The sequence below is a fragment of the Melospiza georgiana genome, chromosome 4 (assembly GCF_028018845.1).
Source record: "Melospiza georgiana isolate bMelGeo1 chromosome 4, bMelGeo1.pri, whole genome shotgun sequence".
Lineage (NCBI taxonomy): Eukaryota > Metazoa > Chordata > Aves > Passeriformes > Passerellidae > Melospiza > Melospiza georgiana.
Genome location: NC_080433.1, coordinates 51,649,484 through 51,675,009, shown reverse-complemented (window position 1 = coordinate 51,675,009; position 25,526 = coordinate 51,649,484). Strand labels below are relative to the sequence as shown.

The 25,526-nt window shown below is 37.5% G+C and overlaps 1 protein-coding gene across 1 annotated transcript in view; it reads left to right on the top strand.

The window, feature by feature from the left end:
• TMEM117 (transmembrane protein 117) overlaps positions 1–22,724 on the top strand; it is a 176,109-nt gene extending 153,385 nt beyond the window's left edge. The window contains exons 7-8 of the mRNA XM_058022668.1: positions 13,729–13,858; positions 21,750–22,724. Coding sequence (XP_057878651.1) covers positions 13,729–13,858; positions 21,750–22,387 — 768 coding nt within the window. The 3' untranslated portion in view covers positions 22,388–22,724. The remainder of the gene's footprint in view (positions 1–13,728; positions 13,859–21,749) is intronic.
• The last annotated feature ends 2,802 nt before the right edge of the window (positions 22,725–25,526 follow it).

Sequence of the window (25,526 nt, the reverse complement as noted above, 5' to 3'; positions counted from 1 at the left end):
TCAGTTATGTGATTAGTAATTGCCCTTATATAATGGAAATCAGTGAACACTTTCAGTGCTTTTTTAGGGAAGTAGGATGTTGTCATTAGTGCCAATTAAATAGCAAGCCTCTAATAACTCTATTTTCTGTCAAAGAATCTGTTTCAGTGGGCTTCACTCTATTTATTAGCAAAAGGATTTCCAAGTATCTAGTATAAGTTCATAGGAAACAATTAAGTGTTAAGAATTAGGCATGAGGGAATGTGGACTTGAATAGTATGTTTATCATAGGAAGGAAATAGCACTGCTTGCTTCTTAAATGATTGCTACAAGAGTTAAATGAGAGATATTTTCCTTGAATTCTGACTCAGCATTTAAAGCAAAAAGTTTGGCAGCTGACTGCAGGAAAACTCAGAAGATAATTGGGAATGAGAGGCAAAAAATTTATTATTTTAGGAAGGAGCATTTAAATATAATACGAGTTCTTATTCTGAGTTTCTAACAAAAGGCTTGGTCATTCTAAGTGACTGTTAGGGAGTAGTCAGTACTTTGATCGCTCTTTATATTGCTCAAGAATACAAGACAGGAAAATGTTAAAATGAATTTTGTGTACTTAAGCATTATGTATCCCCCTGTGCTATGTTCCTATAGCAGCTTGTAATCTTCTATGGCTCACTTGAGAAAAAACTTTAAAAAAAATCTTTTCTGGTCAGTGGTTTTTGTAGCCTTGATAAAGGAAGTCTCATTTGTGAACGACATTTTAAGTAGAAAGACCATGACCTGGAGTTTTCAGGTGTTTTCAGCATCTGCAAAGGTGTCTTCACTATAGGACATGAGAAATGTTTTTTTATTAGTAACTTAGCTTTTGAATTTTTGCTTGCAGAATCCAGTGAAATTGAATTTTAGGCAGATCAGACCATTTGGCCAACCTCTGCTGTCAGGCATGCTGATGCAGACCAAAAGCCCAGTAGTCTTTAATTTCTAAATAGTACATGCCTGTAATAATAACCTGTCATGTGGTTCTACATTTTTCCCTGCATTTTAACTCTCCAATTCTGATTATAGATTCTTTGAAATTGCAGTAGTACTTGTAATAATCTGGTTTGCTCGTGTTTCTTTCATATTTGCGTATCTTGAAGCCATGCTTTGTACATGTAAAGTGGATAAGCCTCAGGAAAAATGTACTCTGTCTGAGGAGACAACAAAGCAATGGTCTCTGTTTTTTTTTTTTTAAACATGGCAGCAAGCCTATTGTTCTCTGGGCTCTAATTGCATTTACATAATTAATAACAGAAGTACCCAGCCAAGTCAACACATAGCAGGTAGCACTGCTACAGACCAGCACATCCCTACATATGTTTTGCAGAGCATTTCTCGTGTACCAAAACTGCTACATGTAAGTGTGCAGTTTCTATCTATTCATTATTTTGGTAAATGTAGATTGCCTGGGACCCTCTGATGAATAATGACATGTTTGAATGAGCACAGCAATTTCAGTAGCAGACATTTGTTCTGTAGATGTGTTAGGAGAATTATAATTGATGCTTTTTTTATCACTGAATGAAAGGAAGATAAAAGTGCTGCTATAAACTGAAAGTTTAAATAAATTATGTAAAATACATAATTCGCATAATGACTGTCCCTTTATAAATGTTCGTATTAAGTAACCATATCATTTGGGATAATTCCTCCTTGAGGAATGCTGTGAAAGAACAGCTCATTCATTTTCTTGACTGGGTGAATTGTTCTAAAACAGCTCCTCTGATGAGAAAATTGATTTAGCATTTCTTTAAACTATTGAAAACAATGCTTGAATTCTATACTTTCCTGTTCAGAAAGTTTCAGTAGCTGTGTCCACTGTTATGGTTTTGACTAGTTAAACTGGACTCCCCAGAAAAAACCCACACACATCTACCTCTTGCCTGCATGCATATACACATGAGAACCTTGCTTTAAAACTCCACCTCCCCTATTAATCAGACTGACAGAGTAATCACTCAGCTGCAGTTCCCCTGATTCATTGATGGCAGTAATTAAAAGTTTTGGAGTTTGGAAGTTTGGAAGCCACACACTTATCTGCAGGCATGATCCTGTGTCTATTTACTGCCCACATAACGGTGTCTCTGAGAACAGTCAACGCGTCAGTTCCCAAAACTTTTGTCAGGAAAGTTCCTAAAATTAAAAACATGCAGTTATGAATTAAGTCTATCACTTGTAGATGTTACAGAGGAAGTTGTGGAAGAAAAGACAGTAAAGGGAAAACAATTTAAATGTTATTGTTTGTGGCAAAAATTAGAGAGACACAGTGTTATGCGGGTAGATGAAAGAGCAAAATTTTTGAAAAGAGAAATAGTCTAAGAGACCATCTTCCCCTCCAAAAAGAGTGGCTCACGGGCCACTTATGATTTTCCTCAAAGAAAATTCTCTCTGAATAGAAATTAGCAAGTTGTCTTCCAAAAGTAGCATCAGCAAGAGGGGAAAGGAATGTCTTTCAGATCAAAAGTAAAGACTAAAGAGAAGGGTTGCAGGAGGACATCCTTCAAGAGTGTCTGTTAGTTTGGATAAGGTTCTTCCAAGAGCTGTATATATGGTTTCTTATCTACACTGAATTTCCAAATCTTTTAAGCCTGTCCACCCTGTCTCACCCTGTCTCATCTGTCTTTTTCTTTTTTTTTTTTTTTTTATATTTTAATTCAGCCTTACCTTATGGTCAACATAGTTGCTATATTTAGATTAAAATCTCACTAGGAGAATACTTCAATTCATTGCATTCCACCAGCCTTTGATTTTTTCTTTGAGATTAAAAAACACACCTTAATAACATTTTCTCTGCTCCTAAGGATTTTGATGGGAACAGTTTTGAAATTCAGACCAAACAGCTGTGTTTTCCAAGACCAGGGTGAGTTTGTGCAATTAGAACTTGGTTCACTGTGTTTTTGACAAGCTCTCCCATGAGGTTTCTAAACACTGAAAACCTTTTAGGATGAAGTTCATGTTTTCTGCATGTGCTTGGCAAAGGCAGATATATTGCTCTAGTATAAAAAGCTGAAATTGCATTTTTCCTCTCTCATGCTCAGGAAGTGAGTTTCACATGGGGCATCAGAGAGGAGGCCGTAGAAAAGAGTTATCTTCCCTAATTTTTATTCACATTGAAGACTATCCTTTTGGGTTATGATATTGTTCATTCTCTAAGGGATGTAATTTATGTATGTGTAACATAGGGTACTAGCATCACTTCCTCAAGGGATAAGAAAATGAATGGGTTATTTGGAGAGGGGAGGGCAGATAGGAAAGAGAGAGCTTAAGCAAATAATTCTTCAACTATTAAGAGGCATGCACTGTCTCTAATAAGAGGATATGCCATGTCACTGAACTGCAGAGAATGACTAATGTAATGCTGTGCCCTCAGTGGAAGATACGCTGCAGTAATCCCAGCCACACACACGTTTTGTGTAGCCTCTTATTTACCAAAAATGATAAAACTGGTAGGCCTGTACTTACACAGGGAGACTTACAGTTTTCTTATTTTTCTCAGGGCCTGGAACAGATGTGCCTAATGGCCATACCACAGCTTTTGAGGATAAAACTGGAGGTAGAGGGGTAGGATGGAGATGGGGCTCAGGAGTTGGGAGAAGTTGCCTTCAGGAAATGAAGTTCTGTTTGCAAACAGTATGCCGATTCTGTGGATCCTACTAGCAGGCTAAAATTCAGGACAGAGAAAATATTTAAATTTCAGCTTAAAAACCTGAGGGAATCAGGAAGACCAAGTATATTCCATATTACTCTTGTCCCTGAAACAAAAATTAGGTACAGATATCCATGTTTTGCAGTCAGCCTTTCTTCTCACAACATTTGCACACAGTTTCCTTTATCTTTCCTTATATGTTATAACTGATATATTAATTAACACAAGTTATGAAGAGGAAAATAATTTTTTAAAAGAGCTATTACCATTTTTTAAGGAAAAGGGAATTCACATTGACTTGTTTGCAAGTCCACATTTAAATTCATGAGACATTTCTCTCTGTGTTCCGTATGCATTCAATGTTTTTACTTTATGTCACCTTCGCTCTATTATTTTTTCAATATCAGTCAAATGCAGCATGTAATACTTGGGTTTTTTTCCAATGGAAATTTAATATTACTGTTTCACTACCTTAATTGCAGCAATCTGAACCCTGCACATGCTATTTTTTTTAGTTATAGCTAAACCAAAACAAGCTGGATGAAAGTTTCAAACTGAGACCATTGGTCCAAATCTGCCACTTCAGATCACACTGAAGCCCAAAGGCAATTTATAGTTTTCTTTGGAACCAGACACAAATTTTGAGGACTCAGAATAGGTGATGGTAAAGCTCTTCAGAGCACATATAATAATCCAGAGGAATTTTGTCCAGAACAGAGTGGCTCCTCAGTCATGCATTTCTAACACTGATGCAGCTTTGGGTTGATTTACTTTCCAGCTACAGTGAACAACACACTGTAATCCCCTTGCTCCAGATGCTCTTTATTTTTATAACACCATTTTTATTGTGCTGCAAAGCTTATAGCGAGGAAATACCTGCCCAGGTATTTGACAGCAAATGTCTCTTCTCAGGTTTAGGTAACACTAAAAAACACCATTAAAATTTAAATATCAGGCAACAAGGAAATTCATGTATGTAGGTGCTTGGAAGGAGAAGGAACAATATTCATTTTAATACAGCTGAAGTTGCTGCAGACAGTTGTCTTAATGTAAAATTACTTTAGAAACCTAAGTAGAGCTTGCTATTCTCAAATAGGTACAAATGTCATTAGCAGTGTTTACAAATCCTGAAATGCCCCAGATACCATTTTACTGTTCAGCTGCAGTGTGCATATATTTCCTACAATGCAGTGGTATATGTTTCATTGCATGTACTTCTGCAATATTCTGATATTGTTGAAGATGATTGTACAGCAATATATTTTAAATTTATTTTTATTCTCCACATCATAGTCAGATATTTGGTTTTCTAGGGTACCAGAAAGATTGACTATTCTGTTGTGATTTCCCTTGACAGTAGGATGTAGTCTCAGTTAATGTGTAAATATAAGTATTGTGTATTATTAGTGAATCTTCATTTCTCCTATTCACCACAGAAATGGCTTTCATAAAGTGTGTCACTGAGGTAGTTAGAAAAGCCATTACAACTGGCTGGTGGTTTAGGGAAGTTTCAAGTAGAGAACAAGACACAGTTGCTTTACTGGAGCTTATATCTTTGTATTTTACAGATACACAATATTGTAACATTAACACATTGTTTAACAGTTTAACAGAGTCTTAACTGGAAAAATTTTGACTGATGTTTCTCATTCAGATGGATTATCTCAACTGATAAGCTCAACTGAGGTCAGACATGAGTGAGACAGTAAAAGAGTAAAAGCTTACAGAAAATATAGACACTGAAAAGCAAAGAGCATTTACTTTTGAGTACATTTTTTCAATCAGCATTGCCAGCAGTTGTGAATAGCTATTCAACACGTAAGAGTGATTTATGGTAAAGAGAATCCTCAGAGTGTCATCTTGGATGTATAAAGCCTCACATTTGCCTGATGAAAACACTGCTGGACTTGCTCCTAGGACATCCTGGGAGTAAGTGCACAGTGGCTTTGCTTTATGGTGCCTGCCACTGCTCAGGAATGGATAAAGGGGTTTCACCTTGCTCCTGTTAGGCACTAATAAGTAATTAAAACTTAAAGGGTAGCTGTAGGACAGAACAGTCCTTGCTCCCAGCAGGAAATGGTGACCACTGCTATCCTGGTCACTACACTTCTCAAGATGTGAGACCTTCTAGTGTCTGTCCTTTCTTGTGCACTGGCTTGTTTTCAAACACAATTTGCTTGTAATGTAAAAAAATTAATGGATAGCCATTCAGCCTTCACACTACTAGCAGTATTTGTCCTATCAAGAAACTAGCAATGATCACTAGGGACCAGGGCAGTGTTGTGCTAAAAGATAATTAAAGACAGCCAGAATACAACTCCAATCCTAGAGAATTTCATTGCTAAAGAAAATCCCAGAGTTAGAAGTGGTTAGACAGGTGAGTACAAGCAGTAGCAATTTTATTGGTCACGATGACATGTAAGCCAGGATACCTAATTCATGACATCCTAATGTTTTGTCATGCAAAAATAGAATAATAAAGAAGAATGAGACAGGCTAATGCTCTTCAGCTGATAGAGAACTGCTCAGGAGGAAAAAAATCTCTAAATAGATAAAAAAATTATAGCCTGAACTCATAGACTGATTGAAGGAGCAACTGTCTGTATATAGGTGTTGAAAGATCTAAAAGAATTTAAATGAAAGGAAGTGGCCTGTGCTTTAGTGTATGAAAGAGAAGAATTTATTGGTCAAAAAACACACTAGGAGAAAGATCTTTGCAGCAGCATTTCTGTATCAGTGGAGAACAGCATCCGTGAAGGCCAGAGGGAAAGGTGCCAATGTAACTGAATAGCAGATGATGAGAGCTTTGATAAAAATTTTAGCTGTGAGGTTTGGTAGGAATCTTCATATCTGTCACATGTTATGTAAAACAAATCTGCAGTATCAAGGCACTGCAAGGTTCTGAGGAGTGAATAGAGGATGATATCCAAGCCACAGTCACAGGGGGAAGAGAGGGAGGTGCCATCTGTCATGAATCAGGCATAGAAATGCAACTTTCAGTAAAATGCAAGCATTCCTTATTTTGGGTGGACTGAAATACTGAGATTACTTTGAGCTTCCTGTGGAAAGGCTAAATACCAATACAGACAGTTCAGTAACAAATTGTACTGTTTTGAGGACATGTGCATATGCAGCTTTGTCTATGCTCAAATTGCATTAGTGTGTAGATTCAGAGTGCAGAGTGCTTATTTGGGTCCTATGTGGCCTGGGAACTGTTGCCTTTAAATAAGCAGAAATAGATAATAGACAAAGGATTCTCTAATGATTTTTTTCATGGAAGAGGTCATTCAAGGCCAAGCATGCATTGCTGCTCTCTAATAGAGGGGGTTATTGCAGTCTTATTATTATTTTCTCAAATGAGAGAAAACCAGCAAGATTTGCAGTGGTCTTTCTAGAGACAGGAGCTTGAAGAAGCTAAGCAAAGACTGAGGAGGGAAGAGCACAAAAATTACGGAGAGCAACAGAATGGTTGTGTATATGTTAATGCATTGCCATATAGTGCAGGGATAGCCTTTCTATACCTGTGTCTGGTTCTGAGAGTTGTCTTCAATCTTCTGTCTCTGCACCTTGGATCTCAACTGAAGCAGTTATTCCACCACCGCAATGTTTTTTCCATATTTTAAATTCTTTAAATCAACACTGAGTGATAAAAGAGATAAAAGGTGAAGCAGTGTCTCCAATAAGGGACTTGGTACCACAGTTCCTGATGGGGTTTTGTTATCATTATTGTCAGTAACAATCCAGATAGGTGAAGCAAAAAGAGATGACCAGATCAAATAAAATTTTATGGACTTGAAAAATATAAAGAGATTAGCGCTGATAGTACCAACATGAAAGAGTTCTGAAGAATAGTGTGTCATTTTTCACTGTGGGAGCTGAGTAGCCCCACTGAAGCCATTCAGGTATACAGGTGGTAACATTAAGAGTAGATGTATTTTATTGTTTAACAAGGGCTAAAACCAGCACTGCCTATCAAACTGTCTTCCTATATTTGTCAAAGAACAGAAGGTCAGAAGGTGAGCAGTAAGCTTGATCTCACAAGCATGAAAGTGATTTCTAGTCATGGCCACTGACTTCCTTTCTTACCTATGTTTGAATGAAATATTATAAATATGTTTGCAGTTTAGTGGCTCAGAGATCTGTCAGCTGTAGACATCACTGTGAGTTGCAGCACTGCAATGAAGTTAGACATAACCACAAAGGAGTTGGGCCTTTGTCTCTGAATTCTGGCTGTTCATTTCTTACTTCAAACACTTGCAAAAATACAAAACCGTTGCATCTCCTGAAATTTCCTCATGATGTCTGTCCGTCATGTTCTAAGATGCAAAGATATCTGAAAACAGTCTTCACCTCAAAATGTTTTTAATAAATACATAAAAATTGTTATAGGCATTTATTCACATGCACATTCAAATGCACATTTTCTCAGTTCCTGCCCTGTTTTTATTTGCTGTTTTGAGACATTTAAAGTACAAGTATGTTCATAGCATTAAATATAGCATATGTCATCATTACTTAAAGCAGAAATATTCAGTGTGCATTATTTCTCTTCCTCTGATATTCCTCTCTAACACTGATATTTCAGCAGTGTTAATATTGTTCTCAGTGTTATTTCATATTTAATGAACACACCAAGAGCTACATGCAAACAGGAAGAGAGATAAAACCGTGGCACATTTGTTCACCATTAGTTGTCAGTGTTTTCTAATCATGGTCCCATGTTCTCTGTGGCATTTTTCCCTGGGAGGAAAGAGGCTTATGGCTGAGGCATGTGGGGCTGTGTGTGCATGATGCATGGGCTGTGGTTTGCTGAGGGCTAGCATTCCCCTCCCAGACAGCTAATGATCCTGACTTGATCCTGCCCGCACCTGCTCCTCATCCTCTGGGGACATGGCCCAGAACCTGCAACAAAAAACACCAAGGACCCATCCTGAACAAACCAGGACACTAGGCATTGCAAACGTGCTCCTGGGCAGCTGTGTGTCCTGGCTTGAATGGTCAGGAGAGGGCTGCCCAGGAAATGCCTTCTCTTTCCCTCAGACAATGGCAAAAAATGGCCAGATCATATCGGAAAGTCTGGCTTTGATGCTTAGTTACCATTCTAAAAATATCTTTACTTAAAGAGGTACCAAACTGATGCTGCTAGCTGCACTGCAGGCTCTTAAACTAACACCTGGCATTGCAGCAGAGAGTATGTGCATCTGTTTGGCCTGGGTAGCTAGAACCAAAGCAAAGAGAATCAAAATACCATGATGTCCTCAGGTTTTTTCTGTGCTTCTGCATTTAATGAGGTAGCTGAGGGAAATCACAGCTACTCTCTGCCCATTGCAACACCAGGATGAGACCCTCACTGATTTTAAATTCATCCTCTGGCTGCCCTTTCCTCAATGACTAGAGTGAAATGAGGCAATAACCTTATTTGATTTGCACATGCCACAGAACTTTCCACTGAGGTTAGAGACCTCTGAGCGGCTGATTTAAGCCTGCTGGTTCTGGGTTGGCTCTGTCTCCACACACAGAGTGGATGTGTGCTGCAGCCTTATCCCCCCAGGCTGGGAACCACTGAACTCAATGAATATCAGAAATCTGATGTCAATGAAGTCAATGAATATTAGAAATCTGATGCTGATGGATTTAAAGGAGAAACAATCTGTTTGTGCAGTATGAAAGGTACATATATGAGCTAACCTTGTGCTTGTACAGCTTTATTTTTACAATTCTGCAGTGCATTCTAAATATGGTATTTTGGGCCCAGTTCCTAATGAGACCCCACAAATGGCAGAGTACAAGCACCTCAGCAATGAGGACTAAAGCTGATCAAGTGAACTTTGCATAATTATGACCTGAAATCTTTAAAAACATAACACAGGGCACTCATATTCCAGTGGTGTGCACAGACTGATACCAGAGGCCATAGAGAGAAAACAGTGTGTAGGGAAAGGTGATGCAGGCCTGAGCTATGTTCCAGAGTGGGAAGTGTTTTTATTTATGGGCTTGAACATTTGGTGTTTTCGTGAAGCTGTTGTAAGTGAGGTGGAATATATCTACAAGGCATCTTGTATTTCTTAGGAAAATGTTTTTCTGGATATTGCTGAAATTAATTTGTCTTTTGGCTGTCAGTAAGGGAAAAACCAAACACATTCAAAAGATTTTGGACAACATTTTCTTAGAATCTAGATAGTAAAATGGCCACTTTGTTGGGCTTGGATGTGATCGCCTGATATTGACATTAGCCTGAAAATGTAATAATAATCTACTTTTCTTTGTCACAGTAATAATACTACAGCTATGTATCTGCAAGTGATAATTTCAGTAGACAGTTGACACTCACACTTGGCAAAGCTGTGAGTCAAATGAAGATCCAAAGGCTATTTAATCCCTAACTTAAAGCTTCATTTTCCTAACTGCTGCATCTGTAGTTACTTCCATAGAAGTCAGTAGGTTTAACTCATTATTTTAGTTTCCTTGTCGTAAAATTGCTTTCAAATACATTTTATTATTTGTTGGTGGCTTTAAAAAATATTTTATTTCTGTAATTTCATGGGACTGTTCTTAAAAAACAGACTGCATAAATGTTCTGATAAAGGTGTTACATTCAAAATTTTATTTATGGGGGAGGAAGGTTTTACATATAAAGCCAAGATTTTATTATAAGTGTTATTTTTAAACAGTGTAATCCACTGATTATTAGTTGAGATCTAATCATTACAGAAAAGAATACTTCTGTGCAGAAAGAAGTTTCAGTAGTAGTAGTAGTAGTAATAGTAGTAGTGATTAATAATAATAATAATAATAATAACAATGTCTAAAGTCTTATGCACACACTTCTTAGTTTCTATTGCTTTTCCTTATATTTCATCCATTCTCCCTCTGTTCCTGTGGTTCTTGAAACGGGCAGTTTCAGCCTGATGGGGCTCAGTGGGAGCATTATGCAAGTCATTGGCATCTGGACTCCTTGGTTGGGAAGGATATGATCTTCATCATGATGGTTTCTTTTTTCTTGTGCTAGAAGTTGCTTGGGGCTGGTTTTATGTTTGATAACATGTTGCTGTTTCCTCCTTGATCTGAAGCTTCACATTACAGATAGGTTTTACAGATAGCGTCTTATGTGAGATACTTTGTTCTCCTTGTTACCCCTAAAAGTAGTTTTGCCCAGCCCAGATCTGCATTTCTTTAGGTGAACACCAGTGAGTTGTTTATAGCTGTGAGGTCTGCAGCACCAGCCTGTGCCCATCTCTGCAGTTATGGCCACACCACATTTACAGTGCTTCAGTGTAATAAGGGCCACGATACAATTCAGGCGTGCTTCACACAGTATGGGGCATATATGTAGAAAATGTTATCACTCAGATCCAGATGAGAAAAAACTCTTTTTAATGAAACACTCAGATGCAGAGACACAGACCATTGCAAAATTCTACATGGTGGAATTTTATCTGTAAATCAGCAAAAGGCACAGTAGGAGCCTTGGGGCAAGGCAGGAACAGGAGGCCATATTTATAGACCCGTGTTTACTTATAACTAACGCAGAGTTCACAGTTCTCCATTCATTTACTTTCAGGAATATGTAATTTATTTCTTCCTATTTATTCCTGGGTGAGAGTATGTATGAGTTGAAAAGAGACACCAGTCCTGAGATATATATTAGAAGCAGTGAACTGAAAGTGTGCACGCATAACATTTTTATCTCTGAAAATTTTTTGAATGCCTACCCCCTGCAAGAGGATGTCTACAGACGCAGGGTAAGGGACTGCAGCTGGGCAGGTATTACCAGGAGTGCATGTGTTGCATTAATGATGAGGCAAAATTAGAGCATCCTTATTTTCTTATCTTCTACATCTGTAAACCGGCACTTTCTGCATTTCTGTGAACATTAAGAACTAGGTAAAGGGTGTCAGATTTTCTCCTTGCCTGCACTTCTGTTAATCCACTTAACTCAGTATAACAAATAGTTAGCACAGATCAGCTGTTAGTGATCAGGCCGTGTGTTTTCCAGATCATAAAACTCTTCCATTTCCCTTTCATTGTAGAAAATGTTGGAGATCTTAGTAAGTCTTGGAAGTTAAGTTATATATAGTGATTAATCTTTCAGAGGCCATATATAGAATAGAATATCCTCAGTTGAAAGGGACCCAGAAGGACTGCTTCTGGCTCTGCACTGGACAACCCCAAGAATCACACCATGTGCCTGAGAGCATTGTCCTAACATTCTTCAACTCTGTCAGGCTGGTGCTGTGACCATTTCCCTGGGGAGCCTGTTCCAGTACTTAACCACTCTTTGGGGAGAAACCTTTTGAGGTGTATAACATGAATCTCCCATGACAGAGTTTCAGGTCATACCCTTGGGTTCTGTCACTGGTTACCACAGAGCAGAGATCAGTGCCTGCCCCGCCTCTTCCCTTCATGAGGAAGCTGTAACTGCAATGAGGTCTCTCTTCAGTCTCCTCCAGGCTGAACAGACCAAATGACCACAGTCACTCCTCACAGGGCTTCCCCTCAAGGTCCTTTACCATCTTTGTTGTCCTCCTTTGGACACTTTGTAATAGCTTTATATCTGTCCCATAATATGGCCTCCAAACCTGCCCCCAGCACTCAAGGTGAGGAGCAGAGCAGAGCAGGACAATCCCATCCCCGGCCTGGCTGGTGAGGCTGGGCCTGATGCACCCTGGACAGGGTTGGGCCTCCTGGCTGCCAGGGCACTGCTGACTCAAATTCAACTTGCCATTGATCAGGACCCCCAGGTCCCTTCCTCCAGCACTGCTTTCCAGTATTGCACTTCCCTGTGTGTTGGGAACAGACAGGGTTGCCCTATCCCAGGTGCAGAATTTGGCACTTGTCTTGGTTAAACTTTATACAGTTGGTGGTTGCCCAGCCCTCTGATTTGCCAAAATCTCTCTGCAGGACCTCTCTGCCTTTGAGGGAGTCAACAGCTCCTCCCAGTTTAGTAGATGATTCTTAGTTTTGAATATTTTTTTTATTACTCTGTAAGAAAACTTCCTATCCTTACAAAACTGAAAATTGAATAATGGAATTGGTTGTCACAGAAAAACAGCTATGCTGGAATGGTTTTCATGTGAAAGAATCAGAAGTCGTTCATAGAGTTCTTCACATTTTGGATTCCTTAATTTTATTTTTAGTAATTCAGGTGCTTGTGGCACCAGCTTGTTCGATACAAATCCAGGAGCGTGCATGGGAAGAGGGGCAGTGTGTTTGTAACAGGAGATCATCAACAATCTGCAGTGCACAGAGTAAAGACACTGGCAGTAATCATCCTGATTCTAGCACTATTGCTTTCAGTTTGGGCTCTAATGAGCCATGCTGTCATACCCATTTTCTAGTGACTGATGGTGGGTACAGATAACCAAGTGAAAAATTCCTTTAAATGCAGCCCTTCCTCAGCTGGGGTACCACACACTACAAAAATTTGCATAATGCTAGGTAAGAGCTTCCACATTTCCAGCATTACCTTGTCAGCTGAAATATAGCAGTGGAGAAAACTGTGCTTGGGTTGATTCAGGCAGATTATGCTGAAGGGCCTGCACTCGCAGTGATTGTTTATTTAAATGTATGAAGGCAAAATACAGAAAACACCCTGCAAGTTGAACAAGTAGAATGCAGATATACGTGGTGTTTGAAAGGCTTAGGCCACCTTTGCCAATCTCATACCTGTAAACTGTTTGCCAAATTACAAATTACTAAGAGTAAGTAGCATAGCAAGGTTTTTATATAAGTATTCACAGTGTTGCCAGGTTTTAAATAAGTATTCTTATTCTTATTCTGTTTTGTACTATCAGCTGGTAAGTTGGATTCAGTACCGTCATTCTGAGATGAACTTTGTATACACATTTTATACAATTACATGGAGTTGAGGTAAAAATTATATTGTAATATCTAATATAAATAAGGTATTCTATTTTAAGTAGTTCAGTCAAATTTAAAGTAAGAAAATCCAATAATGGAGGCTTAAATATAGAACATTTCTGTTTTATTAATTTGAGCCATTTTAAAGGCAAAAATATACTGTGAAATCTTACTTTTAGGCTCTTATTTTTCTTTTTTAACAGGACTGGGAGTTTCCACATTTTATGGGTGATGTTGAAGTGAATCTTCCAGGCTTGCCTTCAGCACACATGCAATTCAAAGTACCTTATTTCCAAAAAATGCTGAAAGAGGAATATCACATACACATAACAGGTAGGTAATCTTACAGATTGTGACTCAGTCACACAGTGAGCTGCTTCTATGTAACAAATGTATGCTACCATGGTCTTAAATGTGTATTTTTTTGTGTTTGTCCCAGACTTTTTCTGCCTCTTTATCTGTCCATATCCATATTCTCCATATATAACCATTTCAAGGAAATGAGGAACCTGTATCTTACAAATCAGAGCGGCCTGCTATTTCTCACAGATTTCAGCAACTTCTTGTGACATTAAGTAATACATAATGTAACTTCAGACATCTTTTATCTAAAATTGGTCTCTCAGGGAAATTAGCAGCTTATTTCATCTCCAAATCTCTTATGCTTTCAGATGCCTTTGCTATGATTTATGCTAATATCTTTTTATAACTTCGGTCATTCTCATCTGGCAAAGGCCACTCATAACCCTACTTCCATCAGTCATCTAACAAGAAGCAGACAGTTAAATAACCTCAAATAAAATAGAATTGCAGTTATTGAAATGGATGATACATATAGATAAAAAGTACCTGATCCTTGCATACTGTGAATCAGTATTTTAATAACAGTAGGGAATGAAAAAGAGAAGAAGGTTAAATAGGGATAAATATTTTGGTATTACCTTCAAGCTATACAAAAGGAGTATAGCTCCTCTCTCTACATTGAGAAGAGATGGATAATAATGGATAACAGAAGAATGCAGGTGTGAACTGGCAGGGGTCTTTAACTGCTAATATAAAAAGTCACAGCACATGACGCCACACAGAAATAAAATTGATGAGGGCAACCAAGGACAAGCCAAAAGAAACCCCTGCAGACCAGGGACAAAAGGAGCATTCAGAGATGATACAAAGATAAGGCCAAGAGTTAGCAGGTGAGTCACAAGCTCAGCAGACAGCTGAAGCAGAGGGAAGAAAATGTGTCAAGGAAAGAATGACACCAGCACTGAGCTGAGGCAGACTGAATGAGGCCTCAGAAAGAAGTGTTTTCAGCAGAGAATGCAGAAATGAGATTAAAAAACAGAAAAGAAGATAAAAATAGTGCAGAAGGTACCTGTTGGCTATTGACTGAGGGAAGGCAAATGAGCCAGCAGGAATTACAGATGGAGGGATAGAAAGTTTTCAAAATTGAAGGTAGGTGCCCTGCTGGAATGCTGACAGAGAACAGCCAGCTAACAAGGAAAAAGAAGAGCTGGTACATATCTGAGAGAGACCATTCAGCCATTAGTGGTTTATGGAACAGGATAAAATAAATTATGACCAGTCAGTGACTGGAAGGTGTAGGGTGAGAGGAGATGATGTTATGTGTACATGATGAACACATTTTTCTCTCCCAAGTGAGCAGAAAGAGAAAGGAGCAGAGGAAAAAAAATTAGTTTAAGCATCAGATATTTTATGTGAATTACAGGTATGAAATTCAGGGATAGCAAAAATGATTTTTTTTCCTTTTTCTCAAGGTAGGGAATTAATTTGGAGCGGCTCAGTCCCACAAGGGTCCCAGATGCCATACTGTTATTCCATTGTATCAGGAAAAGTAGTGGAATGGATGCACAGAGGAGTAGGAAAAATGGCTGAGGCTTGGTAGGTTGGGCTGTGTCTCCAGATACAGAAACTTGGCATATAATTAATGGGTGATAGAAGAGGAATTGAAGAGCAAAGAACAGTTTTGCATTGCAGAAGAGACAGAGACGTAGATGATAATCAGGTATAATCAAAGAATAAACAAGAGCAAAGAACATAAATTAGTGATCAGAAATGCAATCAGTAGCAATGCTGCTGTTTGAAAACAGGCCAACCAAATAAAACCAATATTTATGCATTGTAGTCTTCTGCAGAGAGGACTGGAATCCTTTCTGATTTTCTAGTGAGAAGACATTCTTTTAATGAGGATGAGATAATGAATGAGGGCTGAGGAAAATTTTTCCCTGCTCAGCATTAACAAGATCCATTTATTAGATTCACTAGACAAATCAATCCATTTGACTGCACATCACGTATCCTGTCTACTGAGAGCCTGTTTTATCTCAGAGCTAGTCCACCCTTTAGGAGATCTAATAAACAGCCATAACACATGGCACAAGAAACCTCCCTTTGGGTAAGTTTTGCTTGAACCATCTGTTCTTGCCATCAGTTCTTGTCTTAGGTTAGGGCATGTTGGATAATTTGCAAGCTCTAGTGACTCTCTGGATGTGCAGATACTTGAATATTCTACTCAAATCAAGGTGTAGAATATTTGAAATGAAAAAAAACCCCTAATTATATATATATATATATATATATATATATATTCAAGATTAATATAATTCAATCTAAAATGATAGACATGAATGCAACTACATCATTCTACATGGGGGTAGAACAATGGTAACAACAGGGAGCCAGCTTTATTTAAGCCCTGTTTAATACACAGAATCCAGAATTTAAATTTAACCATAGGACGTTTAAGTAACAAGCAGGACATGAACACTGAGGCCTGAAAAATATTTATTTTAGTACTAGCTACATAGATAAATCCAGGCTGTAAATCTATGACTTGTGCTCTAATTTTCAGAAACTGAAAACCATTTTCTCCCAAATAGCAAGGAGAAAGACAGCATGGCTGAAATAACATTTGCCATCCTTTTCCTGGCAAAGTTTATTCTTTATTAGTTCTTACACAGTCTGGTTTAGTCACTGTTAATTGATATAAATAAAAGCAATCCTATTCAGTATTGTTTTTTCAAATAAGCAATGGTCCCACAAAGGAGCATCTCTAAGGAAAGCAGCATTCTGAGGAGCCAAGGATTTCAAGCCACCATTCTGTTGGTTTGTCCTTGATGGCTGGTTTGTCCTTGATGGCTTTGAGCAAGTTGTGTATAGATGAATAATTTCAGTTGCATGCTATGTGTTGCCTGCTCTCCTGACTTTGTCACAAGTCTTAAGGCAGTTACACTGTTTTTTCTTTTTCTTTTTCTTTTTCTTTTTCTTTTTCTTTTTCTTTTTCTTTTTCTTTTTCTTTTTCTTTTTCTTTTTCTTTTTCTTTTTCTTTTTCTTTTTCTTTTCTTTCTCTTTCTCTTTTTCTTGCTCTTTTTCTTTCTCTTGCTCTTTTTCTTTTTCTTTTTCTTTCTCTTTCTCTTTTTTATTATTCTTTTTCTTTTCCTTTTTTATTATTTTGTCTTAAAAACTTATCTCCTGAATACAGTGAGTAAATGAGAATTTCAGCTTTCATAAAATAAAGACCATGATTGCAGAGAAAAAAAAATTAAAATTTGCTTCTGCATAATTCAGTTTCTAGAAGGGCAGAAAAATACAGCTATACACGGTATATTATTTTAACCCATGATACCTTAAACTAATAACATACTTCCTTAGTCCTGACTTATGATTTCTTAATGTTGTTGGCAGTAATAGTGAATTAACATCTTCTGACTCTTCAGTGTAATTTTGAATTTATTGTGAAAAGCTATCTTATTTTTGCTGGTAAGTGAGTACCTCATTTTACTCTCATTTCTTTGCAGCTAGGAACTCCTTGCAATACTCCTTACTGAGTATTAAATATTTTCATTCTGTTTTGATAGCCACTTTTTTTGGTGAACATTTAAAAAAACTTGAATTCCTGCATCTGCTTAGCTCATCTGGATTTCCCTTGACAGATGGTTCATTGCAAAGTGTGTTTTCCTTTTTAGGCTGATGTTTATGAAAATACATAGTCTATCCTAGTTTCTGTAATACCCAGGGAAATTTGTAAAACTTAAAATGAATTTTGTTCAGCTTTTTTTGTGATTAAAAGACACTGGGTAGGAGGCCTGCCTTGTACCCTTTAATGGCAGCATTGAAAATCCAAGAGCATCTACTGTCAAGTATGCAGGTAATTTTCAAACTGAAAATGTTACAATTTAGGTGTCAGAAGAGATGGGAGATTTCTCTGGGTGTTTGTAACATGTTTCTGAGGGCTCTCTGACCCAAGTACCCTTCCACCCAAAGGAGGAATCATCTCCTTCGTAGCTGGGCAGTGACCAGCATGGCTGGCTGGTGGAGTTAAACCAACAGCCTCTCTAGATTCAGCCCAGGCTTACACAGGGTAGCCTGAGGGAGTCTGTGGCCATAAATAGAAAGGTTAGAGGTAAAACCAAAGCTTTCCATGCACACAGACATGAAAAAACCTCAGAGGATTAATATCTTAGATCAGCTGTGAGTGGTCTGTCTGTATGCATGTATCTAGCTAATAGCACCAATGTGACAGGAGATAGGAAGAACATTTCAAATGTTTTACAGCAGTGTCTGAGTGGTTTTAGACACAAATTACAGTTGAGGTAGAAGTCTAAAGCAAACATGTCCTACACTAGCCTCTGGCTGTGGTTGCACAGCATGAGGCTGCTTGTGTCTAGCCTTATTAAGTAGAATTTTCACATTACCTCCTGACCTCAGTAAAGTTCCTGAGGATTAGCTTCTACATGAGATCCTTTTGTTGGGAAATGAATGGTCTGTTCCAGAGTGGGCATACAAAAATAAAACTGCTCCAGAATCAGCAGCTGTTATGGAATATTGGGATATATTCCAAATATTGTGTGGAGGATTGCCCAAAAATCTTGTTTGATGGTGAAAATATGTGAATTTCTGGAAAAAAGAAAAATAAAAATCCATACTTCTTTCAAAATGAGAAGACCCCTGGCATTCATGTGTAGTCTACAGTTGTTGAGCTTCAGCAGTGGGGGGAGACTGTTTCTAAGCAGACTTCTGTACAGGCTGATGCTCAGAGCATGGTCTTATGATGCAGGTCCAAGCTGCCACAAGTGGAGGTTATTGTAGAGTCAAGGTTTCCTTTCTGGTGAGTATTCTAGCCAGGAGGATACAATCCTCTTTGACAGACATGCTTTGGCAGAAAACGGGAGTGAATTTTCATCCCCAAGTACTGGTTGTAGTCTACAGTGCCTATAATATCATGACACATTTTACATCACAGCCTTACAAGGACACTAACACTCTTGGGTCCAATTTTTATTTTGGAGAATCTTTGTTGCATCAAATTGCAGTATTGTACCGTGTTTTCAAATACACCAAATCAGATTCTTAATTCGCCAAATATTATGTGCAGCATGTAAGATGTCAGTGCTGTGAAAGTTATAAAGTTTTTAACCAGGTCACTTTTCAGGTAGTGCATGGCTGAATGACACAACCTATTTTCCCACATGACTTTCTTCATTGTTAACTTGTTAACTATTGAAGACCGGATAAAATTCTTTTCTGTTTGATTGACTAGCCTTCCAGTCTTGAGAGTTGATCCTATTACATCCTTCCATTTCAGATTTTGTCTTTGTCACTTTCCATCCCAGAAGGGCTAAGTGGGGTCAGGTATATGCCAGTATTGGCCACACAAATTTCATTGAAGTAGGGCCAACCCTAAAGCAGCAGTAATACTAATCCTACAGAAGCTGGGTAAAAGACAACTTAAATGACTTTGTAGTGTGGGGATCCAGTTTCCCTTGACACTCTTAATCTGTAATGAAACTTGAAATTTTTTAAAATAAAATTAGTATCTGTACATTCATAATACATTTATTATAATCCTTTGCAAACTTACAAACTTGAGTTCGTTCATGTGCAAGATCAAAGGTTGTGATTGACTTTTCATTTACTTAGCCTATTTCCTATATAAGCTTGGTATATGACTTAAAGATTTCTATGAAAATGGTTATGCTAAAATTAAGTTGCAATAGACAATCATTTAATATACATACATTACAAACATTTAAGTTATAATGTTAAAGGTTGGGCAATATATTAAATCTCTGTATAACCACATTTGAGCACAATGACATCTTTGTGCTCCAAAGCATCTCAGATCTAGAAGGATGGCTGGGTTGGCTTCTTTGGCTGTCGTGCTAGCTAGCACAGCAGTGAATACCTGTCCTGTGTTCATATATGGTTATAGTGAGACTGTTACTCATACACAGCCTTTGGTTCTGGTGACAACAGTATTCAAAAGTAAAGGAAAATTAATAGAGCTCATCAAGCATAACAGTGAAGCAGAAGGTGAAAAAATTGGCTGAGAATAAGAAATTTAAGGATTTTTGAGAAAATCTGCTATAGAACAACAGCTGTTCTCAGTCAGCTAGCTGCCATTTAGATATGCAGGTGACAGCTCATCCTCACTAAATGGGATGATGGACCTGAGTGGTTTGTATGGCCCACATGGACCCAACAATCACAGCAGCTGAGCTCAGGACTTTGTTTCTGCCTGCCTGGCTCTGACTAGCAGCTGAGTGAGGGAGTTTCAAGTTCATACTTTCTATGAGACAGGAACAGTGTATCTTTCTATCAAACACTCAGCATCAAATAACTTCTGAAACCATTTTCAAAACATTTTCAGATAGTGAAAATACGAAAAATAGTGCTGTTATCACTGTGTCCTAAGAAATGGTGGTAAGGTAAAAAAGAGTCATCTAATTGCCCAGCTGAGGTAAAAACAAGAAGTCAGCTATTACATTCTGCTTGACAACAGCTATTGATCAGTGAATCCTGTGTCTTTCTGTTGAAAGACAAATGTGATGGGAAAAATAGAAACATTAAATACATGGCAAACATCCACAGGAAACATCAAGTTACACTGAATTGTTTGTTAGATTATTTCATGCTTTAGCATTACTTTAAGCTCTTGGGTGTTGGTTTAAGAAACTAAAATATTATTAAATGTAGTGTTAATAGTATGAAAAGATAGTTTTCTTTAACATGTCAATTATAAAATTGACAAAATCACAGGGAGAAATCATAGAATGGTTTCAGTTGGAAGGGACCCTAAGGGATATTTGGTTCCAGCGCTTTTGATGTGAGCAGGATACCCTCCTCTACACTGGTTTGTTCAAAGCCCATCCAACTTGACTTTGATAGAGGAGTTATTCAGGAATTATAGGATTGTCTGCAAGGTCTTTTCAGTTCAGCTTTGTTTCCAAACAGTGACGACTGTTCAACATAAGAGAATAACAAGAGAATAAATATTCTAGTTTATTTTCAATCTGTTTAATCTGAACTGAAGAGAACCATTAAACATAACTCCTGAATGCATGAAGTTAGTCTCCTTACTCTCCTGAAGAATTCTGGTTGGACAGTTTGAAAACACATACTTTCAGGAACTGGAATCCATTAATTCTCTGCAAGTCACTAGCCTAAATAATCTGATAGATCCTATGATACATTTTCTTTTTCACTTGAAGCATACTTAGATATTATTCCAGCAAAGACCATGATCATTCATCACCAGCAGAAACATTCCTCCATGTATTTATTTTCACTTAATGCTGACATGTAGAATTGCCAGGTTCTTGGGTGATAGCAGTCATCACTGCACAGGTGAGATCTTAACATATGTCTAACTAAAATGTAAGACATGCTATGACTGTGAAAATAGTATAATTCATTATGCATATTCATTGACACAGATTATAAAAAAACCTAGGCTAGACTCAGAAGTCTACAATCAGCCCTTGCTATTTTTCAACAATCTCACTGTAATTCTATAAATCACACCTTGTCATTTTTATGGAAAATTTCCATGTGAATATTTTTAAAGCTGTGGAATTAATTACTTTTTCTAGCTTTGTTGCTCTATAACACATCACCTAGTGATCTAATAAGCTGGTCACTTACAAACTGTAATGTCAATTGAATGGTTCTACTTCTGTGCTTGTGCTACAAAATTGTTTTGTTCCAGACCAAATTGTGAAATACTAAAGGATATTCAGCATAAATCTGATTGTGGTGGAAATTTATTTATTAATTTTTTTATATTTATACATTTATTTATTTTATTAATCTTTACAGATTAATAAAAATGAACTTTTTGTTTTCTGAGTATCTTTTATGTGTAATGGCATTTGTACTGCTTCTAAAATGGATATATCAGATGACAGGATTTTCTTTTTCCAAACAGGCAAATGGTTTAACTATGGAATTATCTTCCTTGTTTTAATCTTGGATCTGAATATGTGGAAGAACCAAATATTTTACAAACCTCATGAGTATGGTCAATATATCGGTCCTGGACAGAAGATCTACACAGTGAAGGACTCAGAGAGCTTGAAAGACCTTAACAGAACTAAGTTGTCTTGGGAGTGGAGATCCAATAACACAAACCCATTGACGAACCGGACCTATGCCGAAGGGGACATGTTCTTGCACAGCAGGTTCACAGGCTCCAGCCTTGATGTCAAATGCCTGGCTTTTATTCCAAGTTTGCTGGCTTTTGCTTTGTTTGGTTTCTTCATCTGGTTCTTTGGGCGATTTCAGAAAACTGACCAAGGCATGGAGAATTTAGACAAATCGTACACAAGAATGAAAAGAAAGTCACCATCAGATATGGGAATGACACGAGAAAATACACAGGTGTTAGAAGAACCATTGAATTTTCAAGAACCACACCTGGTATCCATAAAATCAGACTTAAGTGAAATAGTTTTTAATTCTTCTCTTCTAACTTCTGAAAACTTGAACGCACAACTGAACAAACAAGACAGCCCTTTACAGCCAGTACCAGACTCCTCTGTCCCTAAGAATAATCCTGTGACATAGAGGAAAATACCCAGGAAAATCTGTTTAAATAAGCAGTTACTCTAAGATTTCAGTTTTACCTTTTGTAAGTTAAGATTTACATAGTGTTTAGAATAAGAAACTCAACCTATACCAAGAGGTGCTCAGCATGCTTTTTCTAGGAATTTTGGGTTTTATTTGTATTATAGTATGTGCCTATTGTATATCTAACATTCCTTTATAGATTGCTTCCCAAAATTGCACAAGCTATTTATTAATACATTACCTTAACTGTATAATAGTGTATTAGATGATTACTTGCAGGTATAAAATTCTACCGTGGTGGTGCCTTGAGACATTAAACTGTTTTTTAACTCAACACCAGGTGTATAGCACAGTTCTTCTCATCTGTTTTGCAAAGCTTTTTGTATACGGTTGTTTCAAGTGTCATTTGATATCTTGACAGAGGAGAAAAATATAGTTATTCCTAAAGGTTTTCTGTTAGGATACCACAACTTGACTTTGTTAATTACTCATCTGTGAAGTCAGAGATTTTGATGACCAGACTGCAGAGAAGCATGGTGATTACCTTTTAATTTTTCTGGCTAGCTGCCAAACACAAATACAGATTTATTATGCAGTAAACAGCAGAGACATAATACGACATGGGTCACTAGTTGTGAAAATATGAGTCTCTCCATCAGTAATAGCAATTATGTGATAATGCCTAATTATGTTTTTCTTAATTAAAGATAAACTGCTCCTTGATTTAAAGTTTTGCCCTTCACCTTTTAGAAACAGAGGTGAAAATACAGGGTTGAAGCAACTCTTTCCATCATCACACCAACCCCATGCAACATCAAAGAGCCAATGGAATGATTGTAGTAAAGGACACAAAGCCCATTAAATCCAGCATTTTTGCAATTCTGTGCAGATATGGTCAGGGTATATGTGTAACACACTGCTTGTAGCCTAATTTCTCCAAATACTGAAGAAATATTGAAGGTTTTTAATTAACATAAATTAATAATTAAATTTTATTGCACCTTTTTTTTGTCCTTCATTTGTTATTCATGACTATTCATAACTTGAAATCAGAAACAGAGGGAAACTTGGGTTTTTGCTTTTTTGAAGGGTACTTCATAATGTAAATTTCTTTGCTATATGATCAAACTATACGCACTAGAGAAATCACATATCTAAAACATCAGAAAGACTCTGATTTGCTTCTATTTCAGTTCTATAAAATTGTTGTTACAAGTTACCATATAATAAGTAATTTTTAAGACTGAATTAGTCCCTGTCACTTTCTGGTGTTGCTGTATTTTGTCTTTGTGACTTTTTTATCTCTGTTGGTTTTGATCTATTTGCTTTTAAGTTTTCAGAATGCTGAATTTAGCATGCATAATAGAACTGTGCATTTATTAACTGTCACTTGAGAGCCAGTTTTAATAAACATCATTCAACAATTGTTTATTATGAGGCAGGAACACACTGTCAATTTTGCAGTTTTTCAAACCACTTTACCCATGCATTGCCCTATTTCAATTGACACTAAAAAAGACAGCATCACAGTGATGTCAAAATCTAATATTTTAAATGAAATATTTAATGTTTTATCAGAAAAAAATAATTTTGTAATCATAGTAATTTTTTATCAATTAAAAATTATGGCTAAACCCAAATTTATTCTCTTTTGCCTACTGCAACCTATAAGCTTGTTTAATTGACTTACTATATAATCAAAGATAAGCCATTAATAAGTAATGATAAACCAGCGTGAGATCCTGCTTGTACTGTATAAGAGCTGATATACTGATGTATGACATTAAAACAGCATTTGATCTCTTAAGTAGTTACAGAAATAGCTGTTTAATTTTGCAGATACATGCTTCTCTGTATGTTTTGGACGCTGTAAACCCAAGTACTGAAAATCTCTCATTGACTCATTTCTCTATTCGTGCAGAGTAGTAGTTAAAGACGTGAATATGTAGGCAGAAAAATGAAATAATTACTTGAGCCTTACAGCCTGCATGATTTCTTGACTCTGAGGAAACATTATTAAGCAACTGATTTCACAGCTAAAATAATTCCTTGACCTTATATTGAGTTAATGCTTTTAAGGTCATTATAAGCCTTCATGAAAGAGAGAAAAACATCAAGTAATCCTAGATTTTGCATGAGTATTTAAATAATGGCCAAGCATAGAGATTGCTTATATTATTTATAATTTGTAAGAGGTTTAAAGATTCAGTGTAACCACTCACCATGGTCAACTCATCTAGTTAATTAATGGAGAAAGGACTTCTCAGTCATGTAGGAGTCTCATTTGTAATCACAGACATAGATGGAAGAGGAGAGGAGTATTTTCATTGTCCACTTCCAGTGTTAGGTTTGAGAAGCCTGAGTTAGATGGCCAGACTTGCCCCAAGCACCTTCTGAAGGAGGCAGAGAGCTGAGCACCCTTGTCAGCACAGGGGTCTCCTGACCCATGTGTAATGAGCACTGACTCTGTGATGCAGAAGGCTGAACCATTGCTTTATTCTTCTCTACTATATTCCTACTATATTCTTAAGAAACTCTTAACTTCTTCTAGCTTGTCTGATATAACTCTGACCTCATTGGTCAACTAACTAAAACACTACCACCCACTGGTAAACAAATTTCTATAACACATTCCACATTTGCTTAGCAACAGGTGCAGCAAGTGGAGATTAGAATTGGTTTAATTCTTTCTCTGAGCTTTTTCACAGCTTCTTGCAGCGTTCCTCAGGGAGAATTCCTGGGAAGGCCTGTACCTGCTCTCTATGGCCAGAGCTGCTGCCACACACCCTAAAGATGATTCAGTACCTAACTCAGTCATTTATTTCTGCATTACTGAGTAGTGCAACCCAGAAAGAGCAGGTTTGTGGAGTTGGTGCTGAGGACCCAGTGCCCCCCCACTGTCTGTGCATTTCAGGGGTTTATATCAGTTTAGCTCTTGTTTGGTCCTGATAGAGTGAATGAAGGATAGTGGCTGGGGTACATGCAGAGACCCTGAGCTGGAGGACCTCTCAGGGTCTGAGCTGGAGGACAGCCAGTGAGCGCAATCACAACTTCACTCCTGAGCTTAGCTGCTAATGCAGAGTCATTCTGAGTCTTCTTCCCAAAATGGAAATATTCTTTCTCCAAGCACAATTCA